The following is a 17,372-nucleotide window of genomic DNA, read 5'->3' on the forward strand; positions in this document are numbered from 1 at the left end:
TCTCTGTGGACCAGTCTACGATACAGAAAACACTAAACAAGAATGGTGTTCATGGGAGGACACCACAGAAGAAGCGACTGCTGTCCAAAAAAACATTGCTGCACTGAAATTTGTAGAACTGCACCTGGATGTTCCATAGTGCTACTGGCAAAATATTCTGTGGACAGATGAAACTACAGTTGAGTTGTTTGGAAGGAACACACCATGCTATGTGTAGAGAAAGAAAAGGCACAGCACCCCAACATCATAAACCTCATCCCAACTGTAAAGTATGGTGGAGGGAGCATCATGGTTTGGGGCTGCTTTCGACGGAAAAATGAATTCCCAAGTTAATCAAAACATTTTGCAGGAGAATGTTAGGCTATCTGTCCGCCAATTGAAGCTCAACAGAAGTTGGGTGATGCAACAGGACAACGACCTAAAACACAGAAGTAAATCAACAACAGAATGGCTTCAACAGAAGAAAATACGCCTTCTGGAGTGGACCAGTCAGAGTCCTGACCTCAACCCGATTGAGATGCTGTGGCATGACAGCAAGAGAGCTGTTCATCCCAAGAATATTGCTGAACTGAAACAATTTTGTGAAGAGGAATGGTCAAAAATGTATCCTGACCGTTGTGCAGGTCTGATACGCAACTACAGAAAACGTTTGGTTGAGGTTATTGCTGCCAAAGGAGGGTCAACCAGTTATTAAATCAGTTATTAAATCAGTTATTAAATCCAAGGGTTCACTTTTTCCACCCGTTATTAGTTTAAGCAGACTGTGTCTATTGTTGTGACCTAGATGAAGATCAGATCACATTTTATGACCAATTTATACAGAAATCCAGGTATTTCCAAAGGGTTCACATACTTTTTCTTGCCACTGTAGTTCCCTATTATGACACGATAGTGCAGAGGTCAGAAAAAGACAAACTGTTCTTCAATGTTCTCTTTATCTTACATTGTTCTCTCTCCAGTGAAATGGTCTGTGCTGTCCATTTGATGTGTTCCATGTTTTTACTAGCTCTCAGGGAGACACACGAGAACACTTTCTTCTTCCACACTGAGCTACTCTGTGGACCTCTGTGTGTGTGTCTCTCTGCTATTTAATCAGTGCGAAGGTGCACATTTTTCACTGTCAGGTCTGGAGAATTAGCGACCCAAGCGCAGCTAGGTTATGCAACCTTAGCAAGACACACTAACTCTGACTGACTGACTGATATAAAGACCCACAATTCATCCCCCAGTGTGTCTGCACCGACACATCAGATGCTATGAAAACAGAGTGAAACACTACCCCTCATGTTTAGCTCATCGAGGGCCACCGTCATTTATGAATGGGGTCTGGGTCTGTCTGGGCTGAGGAGACAACAGGAGACCTCGACCCTGATCCGCCTCTCCTCCCTTCCTGCCCTCCTTCCTTGCCCCCCAGAGCTGGGCTTACCGAGGGTTCAACCAGCGAGAAATGGGAGGGGTTGAGGAAGGGGAGGAGGGAGGGAGGTTACAGTACAAAACAAGCTCCATAACTGTGGAAATAATGGAGCGTATTCATTTAAGGAGTGGCTGCGGTTCAGGATTGTCTGGAACCCGACTTGCTGTTGCGGAAAATACAGAGATTTCTACGCATGCAGGATCCACTAGCCTACCTCCTTTAAGCTGCTGCTCAGTACTCAGTCACTTCGCTGCCACTTGTACACAAAACAGTTCCAACAAACATTTATTTGTCTGCTGTAACAGTAGGCTATTGCAAACATAAGCATGACACAAACAGGTTGTCAAGCAATTTAATGTTTTTTTCAGGAGGGGTGCTATATGCAGCTATTTAGGCCAGCTGTGTAGCCTACACAGCATAACACACAAGCAAGACACAGGCAAGCAATTTCATGTTATTTTTCCATCACCTTTGAAAACATTGACTCCTGGCTATATGGCAGCATAACTATAAAGATTACATCATCACACAAAACGCTAATTGTTTTGCCCCAATGCAATGTGAAGACTGAGTCTTGCTTGTGCTACAGCAATATCCGTTCTAACAGACAGAGAAAGTTGTAGCCGGCCCTTCATATATATTTCTGGAACGTTCGTTTGAATTGCAGCGGTTCAGAAATATGCGTCAGAGACAGACAGGGGCTACATCATCATATCGATCATATTGGTTGAGGGTTCAGAAGAGGGTGAGTAAAGAGAATGTGTGTTAATAACACACACGCAGAACGTGATTCGGATCCTTACATTTGACAAATACATTTCTAGAGGGCAGGGGCGAAAACTCAGTATTCATAGCCTCAGCCATTCAATTATTGCTCCTCTCCTTCTGTACTGTAGACAGATTAACCTGTCCTGTCCTGTCCCAATGAAAGGCCAGTAGGCTCCTGTAAGCCTCCCAGGAGGGCCAGTCATAGACAGGAACTTGACGATCCTGTCTGTCTGCAGATCTTTCAATTGTAAAACAAATGACTATGCTAGATACTGATGACTAGTGTTTATGACTATGAAGGTGTGTGTTAATGATTACATGTGTGCGAAAGACTACAAGAGACCTGCTGTCTCTAACTCTTAATGATCAGCTATGAAAAGCCAACTGACATTTACTCCTGAGGAGCTGACCTGTTGCACCCTCTACAACCACTGTGATTATTATTATCTGACCCTGCTGATCATCTATGAACGTTTGAACATCTTGGCCATGTTCTGTTATAATCTCCACCCGGCACAGACAGAAGAGGACTGGCCACCCCTCAGAGCCTGGTTTCTCTCTAGGTTTCTTCCTAGGTTCTGGCCTTTCTAGGGAGTTTTCCCTAGCCACCGTGCTTCTACATCTGCATTGCTTGCTGTTTGGGGTTTTAGGCTGGGTTTCTGTATAGCTGGTGTAAAAAGGGGTTTATAAATACATTTGATTGATTGATTGATTGATTGATTGATTGATTGAAGAGAGGCAGAACGTATTCCTGTCCTCGCACAGCTGAATAAATAACCATGCAGTATAAATAATAGGCTACTTACTCTGGGCCAAACGTTTACCACAGAGGGTCTCTCTGAACAAGGCCACCTGTTTCTATAATAGACTGCTTCTTCAGATGTTTTATATATCCAGCACTGTTACTACAAGCAAACTAGTAACAGACACAGATAGAATCAGAAATGATGAATGAGCATGTGTAGCTCTCGACCTTTGCATATTATCGACATGCACTGACATACTGTACAGTACAATATTCAACAACACAGTCACAACACAGGTGCACTGCACAACAGGCTGTGCCAGTCTCTTTCTGCTGTGTGTTTGGCATGACAACGACAAGGATGTTGGCTGCTAGACAGAGTGACACACTGACCATCAGGTTACAGCCCATCAGGCTGACCACCAGGTTACAGCCCATCAGGCTGACCACCAGGTTACAGCCCATCAGGCTGACCACCAGGTTACAGCCCATCAGGCTGACCACCAGGTCACAGCCCATCAGGCTGACCACCAGGTTACAGCCCATCAGGCTGACCACCAGGTTACAGCACATCAGGCTGACCACCAGGTTACAGCCCATCAGGCTGACCACCAGATCACAGCCCATCAGGCTGACAACTTCTCCTGGAAGCACAAGGAAAAAACACAAAATCCACATGCTTGAAGCATTCTTATCGTGTAGTACTCTAGTAGACCAACAACAAACTGTGACAACATTGAACAAACAGAGCCAAAACTGAGCGCCAGACATTGTCTCCATGTGCCAACGAACCAGTCAAAGACTGACACAATTTGGTTCCATAATAGAGGGAACTATGCGATAGTGATATGTGACAGTAACAAAGACAGACTATAGATGAATAGGAGAACACAGGGTCAGTCATCACCATCATACAGATAAAACTCATGAACTGCCCTCCAAACCAATAAACTGACAAAAGCTATGGAATTGAGTCAGGGAGGGAAAAGCCACTTTAATGTTGCTTAACAGAGAGCCTACTATCTCTGGATGAAGGGTATTTGTTGGTATAAAGCTGATATAATCTCTTGTGGACAGATCTACGTCAACATAACTGGTACCATAGAATCCGTCAGGAAGGAATGGGATGTGTCGGGTAACGAGCAACAGTAGTTCCAATGTTGTTGTTTTTTATCACTGGTTATTGTATCACTGGTTATTGTATCACTGGTTATTGTATCACTGGTTATTGTATCACTGGTTACTGTATCACTGGTTATTGTATCACTGGTTATTGTATCACTGGTTATTGTATCACTAGTTATTGTATCACTGGTTATTGTATCACTGGTTATTGTATCACTGGTTACTCCTTGTTCTAGCATCTCTTGATTCCTTCTCTTAACACGTATGGTAGAGACTGCCGAGAGGACAGCTCATAATAATGGCTGGAACAGAGTGAATGGATACCGTGTGTGTGTAGGCCACAGTAGCATTTTGCAGATAGTCTGAGGGGGAACATTCGAATGAATGAGGGGCAATCCTCTGGAAGCAGTGCCAAACACAAGACAAGACACTAGACAGACAGAGACCCAGACCCGGGGCCAGAACCAGGCCAAGCCAAGCCAGGCTGGAACAAACCAGAGCCAGAGCCAACAGACCAGTGCAAACCCTGAGGGCCTGAGGATTCTTCTTCAAACAAACCCAGAGACAGAAATCTCCCCTGCCCTCTTTGTTGTTCTAAATGAGCTTTCAGAGGAAAATGGATGAATCAATAATCCGTTAGTGTTTCCTGTCTTCCTGACGTGGTCTTTTAAAGGTAAGGAGGGAGGACATACAGTTTTGCTGCTTGTTCTTGACTGTGCGGTGTGTATACAAATGCTTAGAGAGGTCAGTCTGAAAGGTCATGTCAACCACTGGCAACCTGCTCTTTGCAGTTTTCTACGATGGATTCCCCTCGCTGAGCTTCCGTGACATGAGAGGTTGTGATGGCTTTTCTGACAAACTGCTCATTTTCCAGTTGAGTAATTTCCCCTCTTCTTTGACGAAGGTTGATGTCTAAAAGGTAGCCCCTCTTTTCTGTTCTCTTTTTTCCTCCTAACTAAGATACTATTACTGTGTTAATGCTGCATTCTGCACCTCTCCTGCTCTAACAAATGACTTTATAATAGGAAGGAAAAACGTGAGTTCAGAGTTTAAATATACTGTATGTTCCATGCATCTTTGCCAGGTGGTTTATAAGAGAAAAATCAACTCTTAATGATAAGATATGATAGGGAAGTCTATGATCTGTTCCATATAAAGGAGTCATAGACCGCATCCCAAATGGCACCATATTCCCTATATAGTGCAGTACTTTTTACCACAGCCCTAGAGAATAGGGGGCCATTTGAGACGCAGGCATGGAGTCATGTTGGCCCTGTCTTGTGGCATGTCTTTGTGCGGTTCGCTGCAACTGGACCAAGGTGCGGCGTGGTGCGCGTACATTTTATTTTATTTGAAATGACCTCGACAAAACAATAAACGATAACAAAACCAAAATAGAGACATAAAAAGGATCTCTAAGGTCAGGGCGTGACACACACGGAGGGGATGGGCCTGGCTCTCTCTCTCTTTCCTGTGGGCAAATGTGCCTGGTTTCTGGCTACAGCCTAGTTTTACTGTCTATAAAGTAAACTGTATGTTTAAGGGTAAAAAGTGTAGGAGAGAACAATAGATGTAAAGACAGAGCGAGACAGAGAGAGGGAACAACATACACAGAGATATAAACAGACAGAATACTGAGAAACAGACCAGGAAGATGGATGGATGGATGGATGGATGGATGGATATAGATATATATAAAATATATAGCGCACAAAAACAGTAGATGGATCAGAATACAAACAGGAAGTGTATGTGTTCTCACCGATTTCCTCTCTGCCTTGAGCTCTGTGAGGTACCGTGAGAGTTCAGTGATGATCTGAGAGGTCAGGTTCTCAGCAATGACCTCGTGCTGTCCTGCATAGTCGTTCAGCTCGTTCAGCGTTGACAGGAAGGCCCGGCATGACGTGTATCTGACAGGTCACATGTCAAAGGAAGTGATGTCAGAGAAGGGGGCGACGTAGAGGGGCCTGACACAGCATCTTATCTAGGGTGCTATAAGATGCTCAGATGTCGGGAGAAACATTAGGCCTACTTCATTAGCTACCAAATGAGAGGAAATAGCCGAATAACGAACAATACAAATGCAATACAGTATATAACAGTGATTTAAGTAACTTTGTGGTTGTGTCTGGGTGCCAAACTCACTTGTTCTCCTCCTCTTCTCTTGAGTTCTTCTTCGGTTGATACTTCTTTGATAGATTCCTGTGAAAAAATAACAAGCAGCAGGGTTCTGTTACTACTAGATACAACCACAATAATATATATATTCATATATATGCATATATATATATATAGTTACTACTAGTTACAACCACAGTAATATACTGTATACAGTTACTACTACAGTACTACTATGGTATGTTTATGATATGTTTGGGTGGCAGGTAGCCTAGTGGATAGAGCGCTGAGCCAGTAACCGAAAGGTCACTGGTTCGAGTTCGAGCCGACAAGGTGAAAAAAATCTGCCAGCGTGCCCTTGAACAAGGCACTTAACCATAATTGCTCCAGTGTCACCGCTGATAGTGGCTGATCCTGGCCGTGACCCTGGCATTGACCCCCACTATCCAAGGGTGTCTCAGTGGGAGTTGACATATAAAAAAATAATTTCCACATGTGAAGCAGGAAACACCAAATTATTATTATTACAATGTGTTTACTATCCCAATGGGTTATTATAATGTGTTTACTATCCCAATGGGTTATTATAATGTGTTTACTATCCCAATGGGTTATTATAATTTGTTTACTATCCCAATGGGTTATTATAATAGCACTCCACTGTGTTCCTCCTCCATTACTGATATTCATGTCACCGTGCCAACAGACCATCTATACCAGAGTGCTTTCTGCCATGCCTCACTCCCACCTCCATGCCTACCCTCCCACCCTCCCCTCCCACCTCCATGCCTCCCCTCCCACCTACATGCCTCCCACCTCCATCCCTCCCACCCTCTCCTCCTATCTTCATGCCTCCCCTTCCACCCTCCCCTCCCACCTCCATGCCTCCCCTCCCACCTCCATGTCTCCCCTCCCACCCTCTCCTCCCACCTCCATGCCTCCCCTCCCACCTCCATGCCTCCCCTCCCTCCCACCCTCCCCTGCCACCTCCATGTCTCTCCTCCCACCTCCATGCCTCCCCTCCCCTCCCACCCACCCCCTCCTCCCATCTCCATGCCTCCCCTCTCACACTCTCCTCCCACCTCCATGCCTCCCCTCACACCTCCATGCCTCCCCTCCCTCCCACCCTCCCCTGCCACCTGCATGCCTCTCCTCCCACCTCCATGCCTCCCCTCCCCTCCAGCCCACCCCCTCCTCCCATCTCCATGCCTCCCCTCTCACCCTCTCCTCCCACCTCCATCCCTCCCCTCCCACCTCCATGCCTCCCCTCCCTCCCACTTTCCCCTGCCACCTCCATGCCTCTCCTCCCACCTCCATGCCTCCCCTCCCACCCACCCCATCCTCCCATCTCAATGCCTCCCCTCTCACACTCTCCTCCCACATCCATGCCTCCCCTCCCACCCTCCCCTGCCACCTCCATGCCTCTCCTCCCACCTCCACGCCTCCCCTCCCATCCTCTCCTCCCATCTCCATGCCTCCCCTTCCACCCTCCCCTCCCACCTCCATGCCTCCCCTCCCACCCTCTCCTCCCACCTCCATCCCTCCCCTCCCACCTCCATGCCTCCGCCATCCTCCCCTGCCACCTCCACGCCTCCCCTCCCACCTCCATGCCTCCCCTTCCACCCTCCCCTTCAACCTCCATGCCTCCCCCCCACCTCCATCCCTCCCACCCTCTCCTCCGACCTCCATCCCTCCAACCACCATGCCTCCCCTCCCACCTCCATGCCTCCCTTCCCACCATCCTCCATCCCTCCAACCACCATGCCTCCCTTCCCACCTCCATGCCTCCCCTCCCACCTCCATGCCTCCCCTCCCACCCTCCCCTGCCACCTCCACGCTTCCCCTGCCACCTCCATCCCTCCCCTGCCACCTCCACGCCTCCCCTCCCACCCTGCCCTCCCACCTCCATCTCCACGCACTCTTTTCCATTAATAATGCTTATGGCCCCAGGACCAAAAATTCACAGTCACCATGAAGAAACATGCTTTTCTCCTCCAGACTACACCCTCTTTCTGACATTGGCTGCACAAGCCTGCTGGCACAAGATGAGTGTGTCAAATAAAACAGGCTGGCATACAGATTTAGTATGTAGTATGCTGTTTAAAACTGTCAGCTGTACTGTAAGTGAAGGGTTAATGAGAGGACCCCAGAGTTCTGAACCTGAACCGTGTGACGAATATACTGAGATTCATGCACTCACATCTCTACCTCGCTTTTGTCTTGCTCGCTTCCACCTCTCTCTGCCTCTCTGTCCCTCTGCCTCTCTGTCCCTATCTCTCTCTGTCCCTCTCTCTCTCTGTCCCTCCCTCTCTCTCTCTGTCCCTCTCTCTCTATGTCCCTCTCTCTTTAACCCTCACTCTGTCTCCCCCGTGTCCTGTCTTTCTCTCTGTTGCTGTGTTTGTTTGTTTAATAGTGATAGTCGGATCAACTCATCACCCAGCTCCATTTTTTCTGTGTGTCAACACAGTTTAATACAGACTAACAAGCACACGCATGTATTCACACACAACCACACATACTAGGCTACTCAATCAGCCAATAAAAATAGGTAAACCTATTAGAAGAATCCACCTACAAACGGCAACAGACCAGACAAGCCAATTAGATTTCAGCAGACAGACGCAGAGTGAATCAGGAAGCATTGAGGCATGCTGGTTGGCAGGCAGGCAGCGAATGGTGAGTCACATTGTAGCTAGGTCCTCTTCACTCATGCATGGTGTGCTGCTGTTTACTATGCTGATGTCTGGACCATTAACCCTTTCAGTAGGAATAGAGGTCAGGTCCTACATGGTGAGTAGAATGAAGGTCGACAGAAACAGTAGAATAGAACCCCTGCAACAACATGGTCATAGCTGCCCTTTTAATGTCAACTGTATAATGGAAGAAAAAAACTGTGCTACAATAAAGACTTATATTACTGCACCAATATAACATGGACAATATTAATCATGCTGACTAACAACTAGTCTAGAATTAATTGGTAGAAGAAAAATGAGACAATCATCATTATTAGACTACCATGCAAGCCGAACTCCACCCTTAACAAGGTAGTATAGGCCTCCCGAGTAGCGCAGCGGTCTACGGCACTGCATCGCAGTGCTAGAGGCATCACTACAGACCCGGGTTTGATCCCAGCCTGTGTCTTGGGCCGGGATGTCCTTGTCCCATCGCACTCTAGCGACTCCTTGTGGCGGTCCGGGCACATGCACGCTGATTTCGGTCACCAGCTGGATGGTGTTTCCTCCGACATATTGGTGCGGCTGGCTTCCGGGTTCAGTGAGCAGTGTGTCAAGAAGCAGAGCGGCTTGACATGGTCGTGTTTTGGAGGGCGCAGGGCTCTCGACCTTCGCCTCTCCCGAGTCCGTAAGGGAGTTGCAGCTATGGGACAAAACTAACTACCAATTGGATATCACAAAATTGGGGAGAAAAAGGGGTAAAAAAAGAATATTATATATATATATATATATATATATATATATATATATATATATATATATACACATATATATATAAATACATAACTCCATCATGAATGAATCATGCACGTGATAAAAGCACTAAAGCATGTATTCTCTCTCTGTCACACCCTGACCTGAGATATCTCCGTTTTCTTTATATTTTGGTTAGGTCAGGGTGTGACTAGGGTGGGTACGCTAGTTTTTGTATTGTCTAGGGTTTTTGTAGGTCTAGGTGATTTGTATGTCTATGGTGGCCTGATATGGTTCCCAATCAGAAGCAGCTGTTTATCGTTGTCTCTGATTGGGGATCATATTTAGGTAGCCATTTCCCTTTGGTGTTTGTGGGATCTTGTCTATGTGTAGTTGCCTGTCAGCACTATTTTGTATAGAGTCACGTTTTGTTCTGTTATTTTGTTGGTTTATTCGGTGTTCATTCAGTTAATAAAAAGAATGTACACATACCACGCTGCGCCTTGGTCTGATCCTTATAACGAACGTGACTCTCTCTCTCTCTCTCTACCACAACCCCCCTACTCCTCTAACCTTGTGTCTGCTCTGTTGCTAGGCAGATCTACCTCTCCTCCATCGCTTTTGAACCTGGCTGTCTCTCACTCATGGCCAGATGTCATGGCAGAATGCATTTGCCCTTCCTCCTCCTCCGTAGCGTAGTTAACCAACACATAGACAACCAGAGGGTGCCTACTTAATGAGGATTAGACCAATGTGTGTGTGTGTGTGTGTGTGTGTGTGTGTGTGTGTGTGTGTGTGTGTGTGTGTGTGTGTGTGTGTGTTGGGGTAATGGAATATGAATTATTGTGCCCCGTATTGAGTGATACTGTGCCACACAGTGTATTTTTAATACCCATTCCCCTAAGTAGTATGCACACAGACCTTAACCTACTGTCCTGTACTGTGGATTAAACCAATGTGTGTTACCGTGCTGGGCAACTCAGTTATGAACAAATTCTTATTTTCAATGACGGCCTAGGAACAGTGTGTTAACCTCCTTGAAACATTATGCACGTTTATCCATTCGATACAGTGGAGGTCAAACTTTCCGCCATTTCTCTTTTGACATGCCTTTTCATATGTCTACTGATGCATTGTAGTGCATGTTATCTGCAGAGCAGAGTGAGGTGTTCGTCTTGTTGAGCATTTAGTGCTAATGGCTGAAGCAGTGGTGCCAAACTGCTCACCAACCATCTGTAAGATACTTCACACACAGCAGAGAGCTATCACCCTGTTCAGCCCCAGACACCATAGAACAGATCTACCAAAGATCTAACAGACTCCAGACAACGTGAAGATACAGTACAATTACAGCACAGGGGAAAGGGAGAGGGAGGAGAAAAAAGAGACAACAACAGGGGAGAAGAGAGGCAGGAAAGAGAGGGAGGAGGAAAAAGAGACAACAACAGGGGAGAAGAGAGGCAGGAAAGAGAGGGAGGAGGAAAAAGAGACAACAACAGGGGAAAAGAGAGGCAGGAGAGAAAAAAGAGACAACAACAGGGGAAAAGAGAGGCAGGAAAGAGAGGGAGGAGAAAAAAAGAGACAACAACAGGGGAGAAGAGAGTCAGGAAAGAGAGGGAGGAGGAAAAAGAGAACAACAGGGGAGAAGAGAGGCAGGAAAGAGAGGGAGGAGGAAAAAGAGACAACAACAGGGGAGAAGAGAGGCAGGAAAGAGAGGGAGGAGGAAAAAGAGACAACAACAGGGGAAAAGAGAGGCAGGAGAGGAAAAAGAGACAACAACGGGGGAAAAGAGAGGCAGGAAAGAGAGGGAGGAGGAAAAAGAGACAACAACAGGGGAGAAGAGAGGCAGGAAAGAGAGGGAGGAGGAAAAAGAAACAACAACAGGGGAGAAGAGAGGCAGGAAAGAGAGGGAGGAGGAAAAAGAGACAACAACAGGGGAGAAGAGAGGCAGGAAAGAGAGGGAGGGAGGAGGAAAAAGAGACAACAACAGGGGAGAAGAGAGGCAGGAAAGAGAGGGAGGAGGAAAAAGAGACAACAACAGGGGAGAAGAGAGGCAGGAAAGAGAGGGAGGAGGAAAAAGAGACAACAACAGGGGAGAAGAGAGGCAGGAAAGAGAGGGAGGAGGAAAAAGAGACAACAACAGGGGAAAAGAGAGGCAGGAAAGAGAGGGAGGAGAGGAAAAAGAGACAACAACAGGGGAGAAGAGAGGCAGGAAAGAGAGGGAGGAGGAAAAAGAGACAACAACAGGGGAGAAGAGAGGCAGGAAAGAGAGGGAGGAGAGGAAAAAGAGACAACAACAGGGGAGAAGAGAGTCAGGAAAGAGAGGGAGGAGGAAAAAGAGACAACAACAGGGGAAAAGAGAGGCAGGAAAGAGAGGGAGGAGGAAAAAGAGACAACAACAGGGGAAAAGAGAGGCAGGAAAGAGAGGGAGGAGGAAAAAGAGACAACAACAGGGGAAAAGAGAGGCAGGAGAGGAAAAAGAGACAACAACAGGGGAAAAGAGAGGCAGGAAAGAGAGGAAGGAGGAAAAAGAGACAACAACAGGGGAAAAGAGAGGCAGGAAAGAGAGGGAGGAGAGGAAAAAGAGACAACAACAGGGGAAAAGAGAGGCAGGAAAGAGAGGGAGGAGGAAAAAATAGAAAAACAGGAGTAGCGAACCAAACTTCCTCCAGCATAAAGGAGTGACGAATGGATGATCAAAGGGCCCATTTCAGTGTGTTTATTAGATTGAATGTTTATTAGATCTTCTGTAGCAGGGCTGTGTTCTATGGGTCTGAGCATGCCCAGTAGATTCAACCTGCTTTAACGAGCTAACTTTATCAGGGGGAGAATAATTAGTCCGGATGCAGAAACAAACAACACACACAAAGATGCACATTGTGTCCAACCCAAAAAAGCTTTATAAACAGGCCTATCCATTCTGTAACTTGCAAATCCTATCTTCCTGTGATAGCAGAAGGCCGTCCACGTGGAAAACAAATCTGTTTCAGATGGAGAGATATGAGTCCTACAGTTCTACTGTTTAAGCAGAGTGAATTAAAACATCTGACTGCCACATCTGCAGTCGTCAGGTTCAATAAAACACATCACAACATGGAAAGACTATCCCTGGGTCACAGATACCAAAGTGAGACTCATACGGAAACTAATTAGGTCATTACGTGCGTGCGTGTGTGTGTGTGTGTGTGTGTGTGTGTGTGTGTGTGCCATGCAAACAGAGTAAGGAACTGCTAGTCCTATTATCTCCTTAGTGAAGGGAGATTTATCTAGAATGAGAAGGAGGTGGGGTTAGGGGGTTTAGGGGTGCAGATGAGGGGTGCTGGGTGGGGGTTGGTCAGTAGTCAGTAATTAGATTCTTTAGCCTTCCTCTTGGCCCTCTCTAGGGAACCAGATAAGGGATTTTTTTGGGCAGACCTCTGCTGTTTGTTGTTGGGGTAGAAGAGAGCCTAGGAAGAGTATGCCCTCACACCCTCACCCCTACTCTATTTGAGGAGAGGAGGGCTTGGGGGTATTTAAAAGGGGGGCGGAACTAAACGACCGATACTCCACCGTGATTGGATAAAGAGAAATGTGGGTCAGCGCTGGCTGGGGATGATAATACTGATACCTTGTTACTATGGAAACACATGCCTCGCACCCCCCACCCGTCGCCAACCTTATTTCCTCTGTCCTCAAGCAAAAAAAAACAGCAAGAAAACACTGTCATGCAAGAGAGAGAGAGAGACAGAGAAAGACAGAGACAGAGCGAAAGAGAGAAACTACAGACACAGAGAGATGGAGGGAGACAGCGAGAGCAACAGAAAGAGAGAGACAGGGATGAATAGAAAGAGAGAGACTTCCGCTACAGGCATCATCATTCTGTTTATCTAGCCATCCACCTGGGTAAAGCTAACATCCCTCTGTCTGTCAGGCTGAGCTCTCTGATAGGACCTCACTTAAACAAACTCAGTAGTGATGTGTTCACTGCAGGCTGAATAAGGTGTACACTGTCAAACTGTCAGTGAATTTGTCTGTGTGGAAACATGATAAAGCTTGTTTTTAATGGCAGTGAAATACAGTATCTTAAACAATACTGCTTTGCTTTATCTTGGCCAGGTCGCAATTGTAAATGAGAACTTGTTCTCAACTAGCTTACCTGGTAAAATAAAGGTGAAATTAAAAATAAATTAAAAATAATAAAAATAATTCATTTGAATAATTTTTCAAGACACCAAAAGTCAGTTTACGTACACAAGATACATGTTACAATTACAGTGCATTCGGAAAATATTCAGACCCCTTGACTTTTTCCACATTTTATTACTTTACAGCCTTATTCTAAAAAAAATACTCATCAATCTACACAAAATTCCCCATAATGACAAAGCGAAAACAGGTTTTTGTACATTTTTGCAAATTTACAAAAAAAACAAACAACAGAAATACCTTATTTCCATAACTATTCAGACCCTTTGCTACAAGACTTGAAATTGAGCTCAGGTGCATCCTGTTTCCATTGAACATCCTTGAGATGTTTCTGCAACTTGACTGGAGTCCACCTGTGGTAAATTCTATTGATTAGACATGATTTGGAAAGGCACACACTTGTCTATATAAGATCCCACAGTTGACAGTGCATGCATGTCAGAGCAAAAACCAAGCCATGAGGTCGAGGGAATTGTTCGTAGAGGTCCGAGACAGGATTGTGTCGAAGCACAGATCTGGGAAAGGTTACCAAATAATTTCTGCAGCTTTAAATGTCCCCAAGAACATAGTGGCCTCCATCATTCTTAAATAGAAGAAGTTTGGAACCACCAAGACTCTTCCTAGAGCTGGCCGCCCGGCCAAACTGAGAAATGGGTGGTGAATGGCCTTGGTCAGGGAGGTGACCAAGAACCCGGCGGTCACTCTGACAGAGCTCCAGAGTTCCTCTGTGGAGATGGGAGATCCTTCTAGAAGGACAACCATCTCTGCAGCACTCCACCAATCAGGCCTTTATGGTAGAATTGCCAGACGGAAGCCACTCCTCAATAAAATACACATAACAGCCCCCTTGGGGTTTGCCAAAAGGCATCTTAAGACTCTCAGACCATGAGAAACAAGATTCTATGGTCTGATGAAATCAGAGAAGCCTGAATGCCAAGTGTGACGTCTGGAGGAAACCTGGCACCATCCCTATGGTGAAGCATGGTGGTGGCAGCATCATGCTGTGGGGATGTTTTTCAGCGGCAGGGACTGGGAGACTAGTCAGGATCAAAGGGAAAAGGGAGCAAAGTAGAGAGATCCTTAATGAAAACCTGCTCCAGAGCGCTCAGGACCTCAGACTGGGGCAAAGGTTCTCCTTCCAACAGGACAACAACCCTAAGCACACAGCAAAGACAACAAAGGAGTGCCTTCGGGACAAATCTCTGAATGTCCTTGAGTGGCCCAGCCAGAGCCCAGACTTGAACCCGATCACAAATCTCTGGAGAGACCTGAAAATAGCTGTGCAGCGACGCTCCACATCTAACCTGACAGAACTTAAGAGGATCTGCAGAGCAAAATGGGAGACTCCCAAAATACAGGTGCGCCTAGCTTGTAGCATCATACCCAAGAAGACTTGAGGCTGTAATTGCTGCCAAAGGTTTCTTCAACAAAGTATTGAGTAAAGGGTCTGTAAATGTGATACATATGTTTTTTGATACATTTGCAAAAACGGTGCTTTGTCATTATGGGGTATTGTGTGTAGATTGATGAGGGGAAAAAACGATTTTGGCCATTTTATAAAAAGCCTGTAATGTAACAAAATGTGGAAAAAGTCAAGGGGTCTGAATACTTTCCGAATGCACTGTATGTAATACTCTGTATGCTGAAGAAGGCTGAGGCCGAAATGATTGAATTATTGAAGAATACTATCCATTTCATTCACTGGTGAAATATCTAGACAGAGAACTAGACTTACAGTATCATAACAGGGCAAAACAGAAACACTCACCTAATCTGCTTTGCATAGCTGATTTCAATCTCCGATCTCTCTTTGACGAATTTACTGTACCTCTCCACGAACTCGATGCCTGACTGTGTATGCTTCTCTAAGTTATCAAACTGATCCTGCAAACAGAAGAGAGAGAAAGAAAAACAGGCATGAATATAACATCCCAATACTTAGGAAGAGCGTTCTGCGATTTTGTTGTGGCGGATTCTCAGTGCCACTAGCTGCGAGGACGAAAAGTTTCCTACATGACCTTTTACATGTGTTGACAACATGTTAGCCTCACTTTTTGCCAGTAGTTCTGAAATGCCAACGAGTTTAACGTTTCTAGATATACATTATAATGGCTGTACAACGCCTGCTCACATTACTCACAACGCCGTGCTAATATTTTCCCTTCACTGAGGCCAAGGGTTTCACAGTCAACATTTAGCTATACTCTCTCACTTTGCTGCGGACACTTAAAGCTCTAACATGTAACTTTTTAGACGACCCGACAAAATTCACATGGAGATGTGAAATATTAGATCTGTCATTCTCTTTGAAAGCAAGTCTAAGATGCGGTAGATCTGTTCTATATGCACTATTCCTATGCTTCCCTATGCTTCCCACACCAGATTCAAACAGCTGAAGATATAATATTTTTGTTTATGGAAAAGGTATTTCACAGCAGTTTAGGTGGTACCATAATTCTCTACACTACTTGATTGTTTTGCCACAAACTGGAATTAGACAAACTATTCAAATTTTAGCAACAAGGAAATGGCAGAGCGCTTTTCTGCATAGTGCATCTAACTTATTATCCAAGTCTGTTTGGCACACCTGCCTTCTAATAAGCTAATAGTGTTGAATAAAAAGAGTTCAGGTAATTGAATTTAACAGTGGAACAAGCTGGCCTTTCTACCTTAGTGCCTAGTCCTTCTTGGAGCTAGTTGTACCAATTCCAAAAGAGACTTACCAGCCAAAGCCACCAATCAGATAAAATGCTTGACTTATTGATAGGTGTAATTCATGTTTTTGACGTCATTGTGATGTTTGGAGGTTCCATAAACAGCTAATAGTGTGGCTATGACCCACATTGTCCTCTATGGTATAATAGATGCCTGTAGTATTGCTGTACTTTGGTTACAAGCAGAAACACTAATCATGTAGTGTTGAGGTTACAAGAAGAAACATTGTAGCTATGCAGTATTGAGGTTAGGAGAAGAAACATTGTAGCGATGCAGTATTGAGGTTAGGAGAAGAAACATTGTAGCGATGCAGTATTGAGGTTACGAGAAGAAACATTGTAGGGATGCAGTATTGAGGTTACAAGAAGAAACATTGTAGCTATGAAGTATTGAGGTTAGGAGAAGAAACATTGTAGCGATGCAGTATTGAGGTTAGGAGAAGAAACATTGTAGCGATGCAGTATTGAGGTTACGAGAAGAAACATTGTAGCTATGCAGTATTGAGGTTACAAGAAGAAACATTGTAGCGATGCAGCATTGAGGTTACAAGAAGAAACATTGTAGCTGTGCAGTATTGAGGTTACAAGAAGAAACATTGTAGGGATGCAGTATTGAGGTTACAAGAAGAAACATTGTAGCGATGCAGTATTGAGGTTACAAGAAGAAACATTGTAGCGATGCAGTATTGAGGTTACAAGAAGAAACATTGTAGCGATGCAGTATTGAGGTTACGAGAAGAAACATTGTAGCTATGCAGTATTGAGGTTACAAGAAGAAACATTGTAGCGATGCAGCATTGAGGTTACAAGAAGAAACATTGTAGCTGTGCAGTATTGAGGTTACAAGAAGAAACATTGTAGGGATGCAGTATTGA

At 45.3% G+C, this 17,372-nt stretch overlaps 1 protein-coding gene across 1 annotated transcript in view; it reads right to left on the bottom strand.

Annotated features, from left to right (window-relative positions):
• LOC110523375 (formin-binding protein 1) overlaps positions 1 to 17,372 on the bottom strand; it is a 120,179-nt gene that overhangs the window by 76,189 nt on the left and 26,618 nt on the right. The window contains 3 exon segments of the mRNA XM_036977007.1: positions 5,815 to 5,962; positions 6,198 to 6,254; positions 15,552 to 15,667. Of these exon segments, the coding sequence (XP_036832902.1) occupies positions 5,815 to 5,962; positions 6,198 to 6,254; positions 15,552 to 15,667 (321 nt within the window).

This window comes from Oncorhynchus mykiss, chromosome 5 (assembly GCF_013265735.2).
Source record: "Oncorhynchus mykiss isolate Arlee chromosome 5, USDA_OmykA_1.1, whole genome shotgun sequence".
Classification (NCBI taxonomy): Eukaryota; Metazoa; Chordata; class Actinopteri; order Salmoniformes; family Salmonidae; genus Oncorhynchus; species Oncorhynchus mykiss.